Source organism: Conger conger, chromosome 5 (genome assembly GCF_963514075.1).
Source record: "Conger conger chromosome 5, fConCon1.1, whole genome shotgun sequence".
Taxonomy (NCBI): Eukaryota; Metazoa; Chordata; class Actinopteri; order Anguilliformes; family Congridae; genus Conger; species Conger conger.
In genome coordinates, this window is record NC_083764.1 from 53,640,362 (window position 1) to 53,653,852 (window position 13,491).

Sequence of the window (13,491 nt, forward strand, 5' to 3'; positions counted from 1 at the left end):
AAGGTGCACTGCTCCAGAATGGTGGCAAGAGGGGCGAATGGTTGAAGATGAAGGGAACATCTGCAGGTTGGATGTAATTAAAAATTAATTGCTCGCAGGGCTTGGGCTTTAATTGGCTTGGAATGGAGCTCAAAGTGGGGAAAGCGCAGTTCAGATACTTGTGGGAAATGGATCTCCAGACTTTAAATAGCCATTTACCCATCTTTTTAACCTCTCCAATTCTCCTCTCAGAAAATTGTGCAAATGGCAGCTTTCTCCAGTGCTTTATCAGCAAAACAGCTTTGTGTATTCATTTTTTCCTATAGTATGTTCTCTTTTTGTCAACATGGATATGTTTGTGTGTGCATAAGGTGCATGTGTGCGCGTGTGTGCGCGTGTGTGCGCACGTGCGTTCGTGTGTATTTGTGTTTCGTTGAGACCTTTGCTTGAGAAAGTGAAGAAGTCGCCTGTCATAGTGTGAGCAGTGTGGGATTTGTAGTCCTAATTGACTGTGGATGGCCATTGCCCCAGGGCTTGCCAGCAGGTTAGCTCCTGCCCCGTCAGCAGGTGATCATTTCTGAAACCGCCCCAGGAATTTCCAAAATAGATATGTAATTGTCTAAAATAATCTATTCTCTGCATGCAATGACCTGTCCCGCACATATGCGCTCATAATTTTCTGTTTGTCTCTCGCTCACTCTTTCTCCGTCTCTTCCTCATTGTCTCCTCTTGTCACTGCTACCTTCTCTGTGTGTCCGCGTTAATCCCTTTTTTTCCGCCTCGCCCGACCTCTTCCATCTCTCTCCCTTTCTGTCGTTTTACTCCCTCTTTCTCTCACTCCCTAGCTCTCCCTCGCTCTCACTGTGCTGTCATCATTCCCTCCCCCCGTCCACACTTATTGTCTTTCTATTTCTGTCCCTTGATTTCCCTTCATGCAGTGACGCTGCTGGACTCAATGTCTGCGCTGGGAGACTTGGGCTGGGAGGCGTATCCAGCCGAGGGTGTGAGTATGCCATCATTTTCTGTGACATCACTTCCTCCTGAATGAAGGCCTGCATGCTCTTAGTGCCCTGATACTTCTTTTACTACTCCTACTACTACTACTACTACTACTACTACTACTACTACTGTTTCCATAACTGAAACATAACAATTGCTGGTGATGACGGACAGGTGAAGCTTCAGATGCTCCAAAGCTATGTGATTGCTCTCCCCCTCTCTCTCTCTCTCTCTCTCTCTCTCTCTCTCTCTCACTCTCACTGTCTCTTTCTCTCTCTCACTCTCTCTCAAATAAATTCAGTTTGCTTTTTGGCATGAAATACATACAGTAAATATTGCCAAAGCGTTACATAATAAACGTACCCACATAAAAATAGGACAAGTCCAAATAGAAGGGAAAAACTAAGACATAAAACAAGAAGTAAACTATTGAAAGCAATTAGTTATTAACTGCAATGATAATATTGCCAAGTTGAACAGGTAACACAGGTAACACCTCTCTCTGTCTCTCTCACACTCTCACACCAACATGCACATGCGCACACTGAATGTGAACTGCGTTTGATCAATCCAATAAAAGTCACACCGATAGACCGTTGGATGAGCATAACAGTCCATCTGTGGTCACATTGTGTCCAGAACATGGGTTCCAGGAGCAGAAACTTTATGTGCAGTGCTGGCCTGACAGTGTTTGTAACAGCTGTTTGGTGTTGCAGTTGTGACCGCAACGGTCCATATTTTCCACAATTGTCTTCTGCTCGAGATGGCACCACACCAAAGGTGTTCACGTACCACAGTCCATCGGCGCTGACGGTTCTGCTCCTTTAAGTTGAGGTCCCCGGGAAGACAGGTGCTAATGAATATTCATTTGTAGAGAGGCAGTTACCGGCTTGAATCGGATTATAATTGCTATCGATATGTGCTGAGTCCATTTAGCTGCCAGTTACAGCCAGTTAAAATACATCCCAGGCCTGTCCGCCCGTGAATATTCATGAGCGTAGAGTCGGTGAGTGCTCTTCACAAGAACTCCTCGGTGGCTACAGGAAACCCAAAACCCACATCAGATTAGATCTGCAGTAAACACAAACCCACAACATTGCACATTCCCCCTGTCTCCTCTACCGGAAGAGAACTTCCATGGCTCCTCCTCGGCGAATGACACAAACTGCAGTTCGAAAAGAAAAAGCGTCACCTCCGCCTGCCCACTCCTCACTATCCGCCCACAGCGGCCTAAAAATAATCAAGTTTGTAAAAACCCATATTGAGCTTTAAAGAAAATCAATCTTTGGGTTTTTTAGAACAGCCTGCTAAATGATTTAACAGAGCTGTCAAGACCAGTATTGGATAGCGTCACATTACAGCCCTCTGCAGCGCAAATAAATGGAATGGGAAAATAATGGATTTTCGAGCCAGCTAAATCTGGAGCGAAAACTGAATTTACAAATTATTTTGCCGAACTGGAAATAGCCGTGTTAATGACAGGCAGTTGATGTTGTAAATCTTTTAGGAAATTGAGGAATGTTAAGCTTACATAACTGGTGCATTACATTATATAACTGTCCTAGTCTCAGGTGGTCTCTACTCAATCATACATCACAGGGATGAAGTCAGGCTTTTTGAGGACATATGATTTGGGCCACCATGGGGAAGCATGAGAGAGGTACAGAACTGCTCATCTCATCTAAATCGTTGGTTTCACATGATATCACTTCCTGTCTTTGCCTCCATTTGAAATCATTCAGTGAAAATTACTATGTGCAATTAGCATACTAACTTGCACTTGTGTGAGGCGAGGTCCAAATCAGCCACACTCGGCATTAGGACACCGATTGTGCTGGAAGGCTACACGGGTGCAATCTATCAATTGGAAAATGATCTCTTCCAAACCATTGTTCAGTGTAAGGTGAGTGGGTATGAGAACGGGTTACAACCTTATACGTGATGTCACACCCTGCTTCAGCCCACTATCTGCAGGTTATGGTTGGTATTGTATTTTGGCGGCGCTCCGTGGAGCTGTAGTTTACCTGCCCGCTGAGTTGTCCTTTGGTAAAAAAAGAAACAATCTTTCTTGTGTCATGGTCTCCAGCTATTTCCAGCAGATGTAGCACAGACTCCTTCTGTGAGTCTCTTACTGTGACACCCGACCGGAGTTATATCCTCAGGGGTCCAGCCCAGCATATTGGCGACACCTCTACTCGCCCTTCCCAGCATGGAGATACATGGAAATTTAGTGAAAAGCATTCCAATGTTGCAAAGCTCCCTGTGTCCCTCCTGAGAGACTTTGGGTCAGATCTTCAAATGGCATGCACATTTCAGGAGAGGAGGGCGGGAAAGCTCCTCTCCTCTTTTTAGCCTTTGAAGAACCATCGTGTTGAGATACTGTAGGGAGACCTCCGAGAATAAATCCCTTTCTGTTTCCGCGGGGAGCCATAGAAAGTAACTCCGAGAAGTCTTTTATTTTGTACAATGGGATTAAGATGTTCACCTTTGACCCTCCATAGCCCGCACATAGCAGTGTTGTTAGAAGAATTAAGGGGGGGATGTGTGTTTCCACTAGAAGGCCCTCACCTCCCCTGGATATTTGGCTTATTGACTCAATTGCTCACCACTTGACCCCTGGTCAGGGCTGAATTCAGCTCCTCCACAGCCAGATGTTTACTGTGGATCAGCGTTAAGGTAATTCAGAACTTTCCTTTAATCAATCTGAGGGGGAAGGGAGGTAACACAAGGGAGTAAAATGGAAAAATAATCTAAAAATAAAGGCAAACATTAAAAAAATACAAATAAGTCGATCTCAACAACTTCTATTTTCATTTCTATGAATGTTTTGCTAAATAAGGCAAAGGTATTGACAATCGGGTGAAATAGTTTTACTTGTTAAGTTTTGCCAACAGGGTAAGAAAATTTCACAACAGTAACATGAAACATGCTAATATTTACTATTAAAAAATAAGATTTTAAGTCTGGTTACAAGACTAAAACACTTTTTAAGACAGACAATTGCAGTTTGCCGTGTACCTTTTGCAGAGGTGTTACCAAAAGATATTCGTGCTATTTTCTTTGTCATTTTATTTTATTTTTTTCAGTTATGCTTAAAAATCTTTCACCACAAGATGATGATGGAGCAAAGATTAGCTGAACAAAATGACAGGTTTAAATTAATACACGATCCCAGGTGTTGGCTTGCAGTCATAAAGCAATAAAACTGTCAGAAATTGATTGGCTCTATTGAGTTAGGGCTTGTGGATGAAGCATCTCTACGTATATCCTGCAGGGACCCTAGTAATAAGTAAAAACGTGTTGCCCACATACCAGGAACTGTGAACAAGAGTGGCCAGGCCTTTCCTCTATCTTTTATTTTCTCTACATATCAACATTAGCGGTGAACACCCAACTCAAAATGTCTCAACAGTAAATTAGTCCTTCCTTCAGGACATATTTAGACTCTGGAACAAAGTGATCTTAAGCATTGCGCTTAAGAAATCAATGAGAAAAGACTGTACTGTAGCCTTTATCTTCATAAGTACTCTTTGTAAATGCCACGGTTATTGCTCACGGGGGGTTGGGAAACAATATATGGAGGACGGTAATTGTTTCTAGCCACCTCTTTCTCATTAGTGAAGCTCAGCTCTGTGGTTCAGCCCTGTGCAGCCATGCCTAACTTTTATTTTGCATGCTTTGATATTTTTTCATGGAAAGACATTGACCTCAAAGTACTCGCCACATTATGTGACAAAATAATTTTGTGCTGACAATCAATGCCCATGCAGCCTGAGCTGAGAACACACAAGCTGTCATAATTTAAGTCGTCGGAAAATAAATTCTTCAAAAGTTGCACTAAAATAAGGCTTTTGTCTGAATAACGAAGCATTCAAGTCTCTTTAATTGCTAAAACGTGACAAAAAGGTATTTGGTTTTGAGGACCCGAGGCTTGGATTGCTGTATGTTCCGTAATGGTTTTCTTAAAATTGCAATATGACCCACCAAAGAACCATGTCCAATATACACACGTCTGGGCAAATTACCATGTTGACTCTAGAAAATGATGGGGAGCAAGGTCCAAAACGTGGCTGTGCCCCATAGCCTGAAGAACAGGAGCATTATGTCTGCAGATGGTTTCTTATTGCAATGGATTTTATTACTCTGTGTTCATAAGAACCCTTAAATTAGCTGAACTCTGAACGTACAAGGTGGTCCTGAATATTTCCACCCCAAATTAAGTTTGTGCAAAGACAGTGCTGAGTATTATTTCAACAATCTGTCATTGGAAACATTCAAGGAATTGCACTCACCCTCACTGGCACGTTTGTTTATTTTTTTCCATGAGGAAAGAGACGTGTTTTGTTCAGACGAGAAGTGTTCTCAATTACAGATATGCATAGAAGTGAAAACAGATGGTCTAAAATTAAATGACAGTTGTTCTCTCTAGACTTACACAACCATACGCACACACACACAAATGCATAAGTGCGTACACTCTCAGCCATAAGCATGCAGGCTCACTCTCTCTGTCACACACACACACACACTCAGATACAAACATACACACACTGGCAGGCTCACTCTCTCTCTCGCTCTCTCTCTCTCTCTCTCTCTCTCTCTCTCTCTCTCTCTCACACACACAGATACACCCAGACACACACTGGTAGGCTCTCTGTGTCACACACGCAGCTACAGCATTTTACAACACATTTTAGACATGTCAACATGCACACATTAATATAATATTCCAGCAAATATTCCTCGCCTGACGCGTGTGGCGCTTCCCTTGCAGTGGGAGGAGATCAGCGTGATGGACGAGAGGAACACGCCCATGCGGACCTACCAGGTGTGCAACGTGATGGAGGCCAACCAGAACAACTGGCTCCGCACGAGTCACATCCCACGCGACGGCGCCCAGCGCGTCTACATCGAGATCAAGTTCACCCTCCGCGACTGCAACAGCCTGCCCGGGGTGCCGGGCACCTGCAAGGAGACCTTCAACATGTACTACTACGAGTCCAACAACGGCAACGTGTGGTTCATCAAGGAGAGCCAGTACGCGAAGATCGACACCATCGCAGCCGACGAGAGCTTCACGCAGGTGGACGTGGGCGACCGGGTGATGAAGCTCAACACGGAGGTACGGGACATCAGCAACCTGAGCAAGAAGGGCTTCTACCTGGCCTTCCAGGACGTGGGCGCCTGCATCGCCCTGGTGTCGGTGCGCGTCTTCTACAAGAAGTGCCCGCTGACGGTGCTGAACCTGGCGCGCTTCCCCGACACGGTGACGGGCGGGGACTCGGCCCTGGTGGAGGTGCACGGCTCCTGCGTCAACGACTCGGAGGAGCTGGAGCTGCCGCGCATGTACTGCAGCGCCGACGGCGGCTGGCTGGTGCCCATCGGCCGCTGCGTGTGCCGGCCGGGCTTCCAGGAGAGCGAGGGGCAGTGCCAGCGTGAGTACCCTCCCCTCCTCCTCCCTCGTCTCTCTCGGCTGCCTCAACAAGTGTTTTTAGTCTCGTAATTAAGACTTAAGATCGTTTTCTTTTCTCTCAAGTGCAAAGTATTAGCTTGTTTTAAGTTACTGTTTGAAGTGACATTTTCTAACCCCATTGGCAAATATTGAAATGACTTTCTCACCTCATTGGCAGTTTTCTTTGGTTTCATTTAGCAAAAAAGTCATAGTAAAGTAGATTTTAAGTCTAGATATAAGACTAAGATACTTGTTAAGACTGACTTATTTTTAGTTTTTTGCGATGGGGGCTTAACCCGCCCTGCTGCATTACTCGTAGCATTCCTTAAGCGTTCGCTGGTTCCAGTTACTGCGGATTGAGCGCAAATGTTGTGGTTGGAACACGAGATAGAGCAGTTAATGGGGTTTACAGTATAAAAATATATATTTTGGGCAAATGGATTTCTCACACTGTGCCGACAGCAGTGTTCTGCAGGGTCCGTGCCTGTTAGTGGAGCATAATATCTGATGCAGTTTTTAGCTACCGTTCCAGTCCTCTGATCAGCAATGCTCTGGGTATGAGGACGACACGGTACATTGTTTCCCAGAAAAAGCATACCGCTGTATTTCCCATCAAAAATACTGTATCTACCTTAAGTTGAGACTCATTACTGTGTGTAAAAATCAATTGAGCGCGTATGTGTGCGGTTGTGGTTTCAGTATGCGGCCCTGCTATGACAGCTTATTAAAAAAAAAAAAAAAAAAAAAAAATCAGCTTGCCGAGCCTGTGTTGCTTAGTATCGCATTGCAGCTTTCTTTGTCTCTTGCGATGCTATCGCGTTTCACAACAAGTCTCAGTAATTAGCACGGCTGCTGCTGCTCTTTCATATACAGTAAATTAAGTCATCCCTCCTGTACCGCCCCCCCCCCAAAAAAAAAGTATGTAGGCTGTTTCAGCTCTGCCTCTTATCGCTCCCGCTTGCTGTTTAGCCCGAAAGCGCATGGAAATTGGAGCGAGTTAGCTTCCCACTGTCTCTGGTGGCTGACAGGCAGATTAGTTTTGGTACTGGAGCAATTTTTCTTCTTTGGGTGTTTTTTTTTTTCCTGGGCGAAGCGCAACACGTGACTGGAAGGACCAATTTGAGGGAGCTAAACCCAGCAGCCTCCTGACTCTCCGAGAGGGCAGGGAATCGAGCTGAAGGCCTGGAAATTTGTTAAAGAGAGGGATGGTGCGCCTCACTTTACTCCGCAGCTGTCTAACTCCATTATCATTAATGGCCGCAGAGTGGGTTCTTTTTGACTGCTAATGACTTGTAGATTCAGAAATAAAGAATTAATGACAGCGCCACTGTGATCCTAAAAGGAGAATGGGGAGAGGATTTGAATGATGGAAAATGGGGCAGCCATTTCATAGTGTTTTTACTTCGCTTGCTTGTTTTATTGAAGAGCACTACTGATTGTACTGAGATTGCTGGTGTTTGTGTATACCTAATGGAGGTTTATGCAAATCATTCTCAGGTCTCCTTGGCGTGGAATCCCAAATGAGTTGTCTTATCCACCAAAACCCACTTCTCATACTTTATTTTATTACAGGCGTAATATATTTGAGCATGAGAGGGAAAGGGCATATCAATACTTCTCATGTAAGATTGTTGAAGCAGGATTTCCTGATACGTATTGAAGTTGTTTTTATTATATTATTAATACATTTTTCTTCATGGTTGCTGTACGGTCGTTTTGTGAGAAACACCCCAGGTAAACACAGAGAAGGTGGGTTTGCCAATCCAACTTCACAAGGCTTGCCAAACATTGAAAAAGGACATTGGCACACTTCCCTTTATTTTATTGCATTTGTCGGTGTAATGGGAAAATTGATATTGATGTGGACGCATTAGCAGGCTAGAGGCAGACATAGAGGTCTCCTCAGCTACTGGTTTTAGTGGAATTACCTGTGTACAGGGGTGGCCAGGTGGGTGTTTCAAGATTGGCTCTGTACGGCTGTGATTTTGCCCTTGGTCTGGTTTGGTTGCTCATAAAACTTATTTATTTATCTTAAGATGTAGCCTAAGTTGCTCAGAGGAAGAGTATCTGCTAAATTAAGGTGCTGAAATTGCCTGCATACAGATACGGCGACGTGCTTTGGGATTACCTGAATTATCTGATTATATGGTTTGCTATGCTGTGCTGAAAGGTCATTCTTTGGGTACAACATGACCCTACTTAAAAGAAAACAGCTCAAGCTAGGTTTGAAACAGCTCATAGCTGGTTGACCAGTTCAGATCAGTTCCATACTCAACATGAGTTTTCCAGCTCAAGCTATGTTTTGAAACATGTATTGTATTAAATATGTATTGGTAAATACGTGCTGCTCGTAGCTGAGAAAGTACACCAGTGGAGGTCAGTCTGCATATGAAGTTGAACACGCTGTGACTGCAGGTGCCACTCCACTGAAAGAACAGGAAGCTGACCCCACCCTGCTCCCCTCCCTCCAGGCACCTCCGGCCCCTTTCCCAGCACGTGAAACCCAAGGCCCTTTGCCCCCGAGTATGACCTTAGCTTTGCACTGTTGTCCGTAATGCACACAAGGTGCAATACAAGGGCTGATTCACACTAGGCGCACAGACGCAACAGATGCTACCATTGCAGAAGCGCTCATTTTTCTCACTGACCAGGTGGTGCTGCGCTTCGTTTTGATCTGATTTGTTATGCCAGCTGCTCAGTGCTTTTTTTTTCATCCTTGATGCTCGATTAGCTGCCATTTATTTTCTGGTTTGGGGAAAACATGAAAAATTGAAATTTTGATTTTTTTTTTCTTCCATATATTCAGTAGAAAACATGAAAACTAATAACCCTTATGGATAAAGTCTGTAATATACCAGCTTGCCTATATGTGACTCATGTTGCAAATGTGTATCTTGATAGCCTTGTGTGAATCAACCTTAGAATAGAACTGGGGGAAGGCCTCAGACTGACTTGCATCTTTAAAAAGAATACATTGGTAAATGACAAAGCCAAATGTTCCTTTTATTGCAATGCCTTCCTGGCTCTGTCTAATCCGAAGCCAGTGGGGTCCTGCTTTAGTCACAGTGAGCTGCAGGCTAATATTGGCTAACTGCTGAACTAATATATGACATATTCCAACACCACCCACTCAGGTAATTCAATAGGAGGCACCTTGAAGGTATTACACAGTTCCGTGAGGATTACCAAATCGAAGTTCATTCATCCCTAGCATGGGTTTTTTATATCTCTACTGCCTCCATATAATGAGAGTGTGGCAGATCTTTTTCTGTTTTTTTGTTCCCTTTGAAGGCACAGTCAAATAATTGATTCAATTATTCTGCTAAATCAACAAGGATTGTCTCCAGATAAAGGTACCCAGTATTTTAGAATTTGGAGAGACAGAAAATAGATTTGTAGTTTCGCGGTTGCAGTGTGCCAGTCCTTAGCTGCTAATCTCAAACAGAGAGTTGATGGGGCTGCATTCGATGCACAGAAAAGGCTGGTACGGCTAATCTGTCAAGGCTACTTACAATGTAATTATGTAGCATTTCCCTTGCTACAAACTACATAGGCTAATGCATCATAAATCTATGCATAGAGAACATACTAAGAGTTACTAAGCTTAGGTTATGACACAATTATTTGTAAGTGGCATTATGACATAACATCAAGCTAAATCACATCACATTTACCATAGAAACCAGCTGGGATGGGCTATAATCTTTACTGATGCTTATAAAAAGATTCAGCAGTGCATTTCTGCCACAGTGAAATTTAATGTTTCTTGCTGCAACAAGAACTGTTTCTCGTTATAACAGGATACTGAGTGGAAAATATATTTTCACTGGGGCAGCAATGCTTTCCAACAAGCTATAATTTGTAGGTATCCTTTGTAAAAAATGTGTTGAAATACAGCAAGATTTGTGAACGAGCAGACAAAAGGGACAGATTTTGTCCTCTGGGACAATTTGGGAAAAATTAGAATTTTTTATGTTAATGTGTTTTGTACTGTTAGAAATGGTCTGTATGATATCAGGCCCATTCCTTTTATACAGGTAGTCAATATAGTTGAGCACCATCTCAGAGTATATTTACACTAGATGGAACATACTACCATCCCGCCTGAATGTAGAACTAAAATAACAGCTGGTGTTTTTATGTTTTTTATTCATTTTTGAGTATTTGGAAAACTCAGCCAAGATCATTTTTTCTCCCCGATCTGGAATAGCTCTCCAATAGTACAGTATATGGTATATTCACACTCATGGCGCATGTGATGTCACCATCTATGTCAACATGGATTGGAGTATGCCATTTCATGTGCAGCCTGTGCAAGCAGGCATGTTTCTAGTGGGCGTGCCTAGAGACTGATCAGAAATGGATCTCTGTCGACCTCCCTAACCCTGGGCAAGGCTACCACCAATTATGCAACACCCTATGGGGCTACCAGCCAAAGTTGGCTCAGGCGCAATTGGGATTAGTCCCAGATCGTGGGGCCAGTCCATAGAACAGTGCCTTAACAGATGAGCCACCACAGCAGTTCTGTCTTCTTTAACCGTGAGCCATATTGAGTGTTTACTTTCTGAAATGTAGTACCAAATGTAGAACCACTAAAAATGGTAAATTATATAGTATTTAAAGGCTTAATGTATACTAGTGATATAGATAGTATTTAAGGGTTTCTAGTAATAATAGGAATAAGAGAGGTTGGCTTTCTGCTGTTGCTGTGGGCGGTGCTGCTGGCTTGTGTCGGGACCAAAGTATAATTTAATCCGACCTCAATACGAGTGCTGCTTATTATGGGTGTCCCTCTCTCACTCTGCCCAAACCACCCGCCCCCCGCTCCCAGCCCCCATAAACACACCTCACCGGTTTATCGATTACTCCACTCGGTTCCGCGCAAATTGATGGGCTTCTAAAATGGGGGAAATAATGCGTGTGTCTGTGGCTGAGGGCTTGGAGCTGCGGGAGGGGGGGGAGGGCGCATCACGTGGGCAGCCCTCTCGACGGGAGAGGATTGTGCCTTGTTGCTGAACAGCGGGCGCTTAAATAAAGGCCCCTACCTCTGTGTTTACTTCCCAGTGGAAATAAACTACTAAATCTACTCAAGCACCAGAATAATCCCTGGGAGTGAACTGCCTGTCTGTCCATTAGGGCAGGAAAAGGGCCCAATGGGTTTTTATCAAACCGCACCAGAAGGTCACTGCTCGCATTTTACAGCCATATTAAAAGCATATATTCATTTCAATATATAGCTGTCACAGCATATAGCATTGTGCTTTGTGCATCTTCATTTTAAAGTGGGTTTTTTTGTCGTTATATAACCATTCGCCGTTTGTATTATTCATTAAGTAGGGGAGGGATGTACTGCAAGATAGGATACACTGTATGCAGCAGCTGCAGGCACACTAAATTTCTATTTGTAACGATGCTCGCTTGCAGATACAGTTGTTTGCTGTGACACCAGCCATTGAATATTAAAAGGGGAATGCTTTTTGTAGGTAGCCCCTGTAGTTTCTACCGCACACACCAAAGACAGTCCTTTCTCAGAAAGGCGTTTTTACGACCGTGGGATTGTCTAGCCTTGTCATGTTTTCAGCTTCAGCTTCCACAACGGGAATGCTGCAACCTTCATTTTTGATTTCCCTGGAAAGGAATGAATCCACGCCTTTGGCGTCTCAATGGAAAGCGCTCCATGAGACCTCTCTGTGTGGAAGGTGGATTCACTGTATCATTTCTTTTGTGCAGTGACAGGTGCTGTAATGTATTTAAATTACAGCTTTTCAGTTTCTCCCTTCATGTGCTTCTGTAGGTGCTAATGATCTCATTAATATACCCCGCTCTCCGACAGAAATGACAATCATTTGTAATTACGGATGTTTTCAGTGTGGTCCTATTTTCAGCTTTTTTTTGCTTTTTTGGAGGTTGCCAGGTTTTCTTTCTCGTTAGCTCGTGGAGCTGGTCAGAACCTTTCTGTGCGTGCTTCTCTGAGCCGTCTCTGTTACTGCGGCCCAAAGTCTATGGAACAAGCTCAGCAAGCCTTTCTCTTCTTCTCTTGCCACTATGTCATTTAATTAGATGAGTCCAATTCAGGGACATACAATCAGAGGAAGTTAATGGGCATTCTAACAAATCTAGTCACAGACAGTGAAACAGAGTTATGTTCCGTTTTTTGAGTGGCGAAATGTGTCACTGAACTCTCTGGGCTGACCACTTATATATATAGCGAGCTAGTTTGTTAGTTAGCTGGCCAGGTACAGATGGGATATAACTATTATCCAAATATTGAGATGCTCTTTTAAAATGAAAAACAGATTAAACAAACAAAGAGTGTACATATGTAATGTATTGTCATAAAAATCTTATTACCATGGAATTTTGTAGTAGCCTATGTTGTTTGTGAAATGTGTTTCTCCTTCTGGATATGAGAGGGTGACATTAGATGGACTGACTGAGCTGGGTCTGACAAATCCATATGAGCAAAGCTTGGCCACTGCCCATAATGCTTATATTAGCTAAAGTCCTCCACCCATTCCAAAAAAAAAAAAGTATCCAAATACTATTCAAACAAAGAAAGCACGTATCCAATTATTGAATTCTTCAATATTTACATCCCGAATGTAAATACGGACATGACGCAAGCAGAGGAAAGTTAACGCTCGACGACACTAGCAGCTCGCTAACCGCTAATGGATCACTAACATCTCCATGTTTGAGGACAGTAGGCCTTTTTGCTAAAGTTCATTACGTGGCCTAACTGGATAACTCAATTTGTATGAGAGGTGTGTTTGAGAGTGAGGGAATGCCTCTAGTGAGGGAACCAAGTCCCTGCCCAGGGACTCTCACAGTAATGTGACCCACGGGGCCTAAAATAAATCAATTGGCAAGCAGGCGGCAGTAAGATTCACAAAGTAGCTCTTGTGCTCTGAGTGACTGGAATTAAAAAACAGGTGTGTTTGGGATGTCAGTACTGAAACAGCCATGAAAACATAGATATCCGTGTTTCAGCAGTCAGAACTGGACTGGCAGAACAAAGAATAAAAGAACCTTTCTAGTTGAAAATATCCCTTACAAAAGTG

At 43.5% G+C, this 13,491-nt stretch overlaps 1 protein-coding gene across 4 annotated transcripts in view; it reads left to right on the forward strand.

Moving 5' to 3' along the window:
• Positions 1 to 13,491, forward strand: part of epha4b (eph receptor A4b) — a 115,390-nt gene that overhangs the window by 22,733 nt on the left and 79,166 nt on the right. For all 4 annotated transcript variants that reach the window (XM_061241413.1, XM_061241412.1, XM_061241414.1 and 1 more), the window contains exons 2-3: positions 918 to 982; positions 5,753 to 6,413. In XM_061241413.1, coding sequence (XP_061097397.1) covers positions 918 to 982; positions 5,753 to 6,413 — 726 coding nt within the window. The remainder of the gene's footprint in view (positions 1 to 917; positions 983 to 5,752; positions 6,414 to 13,491) is intronic.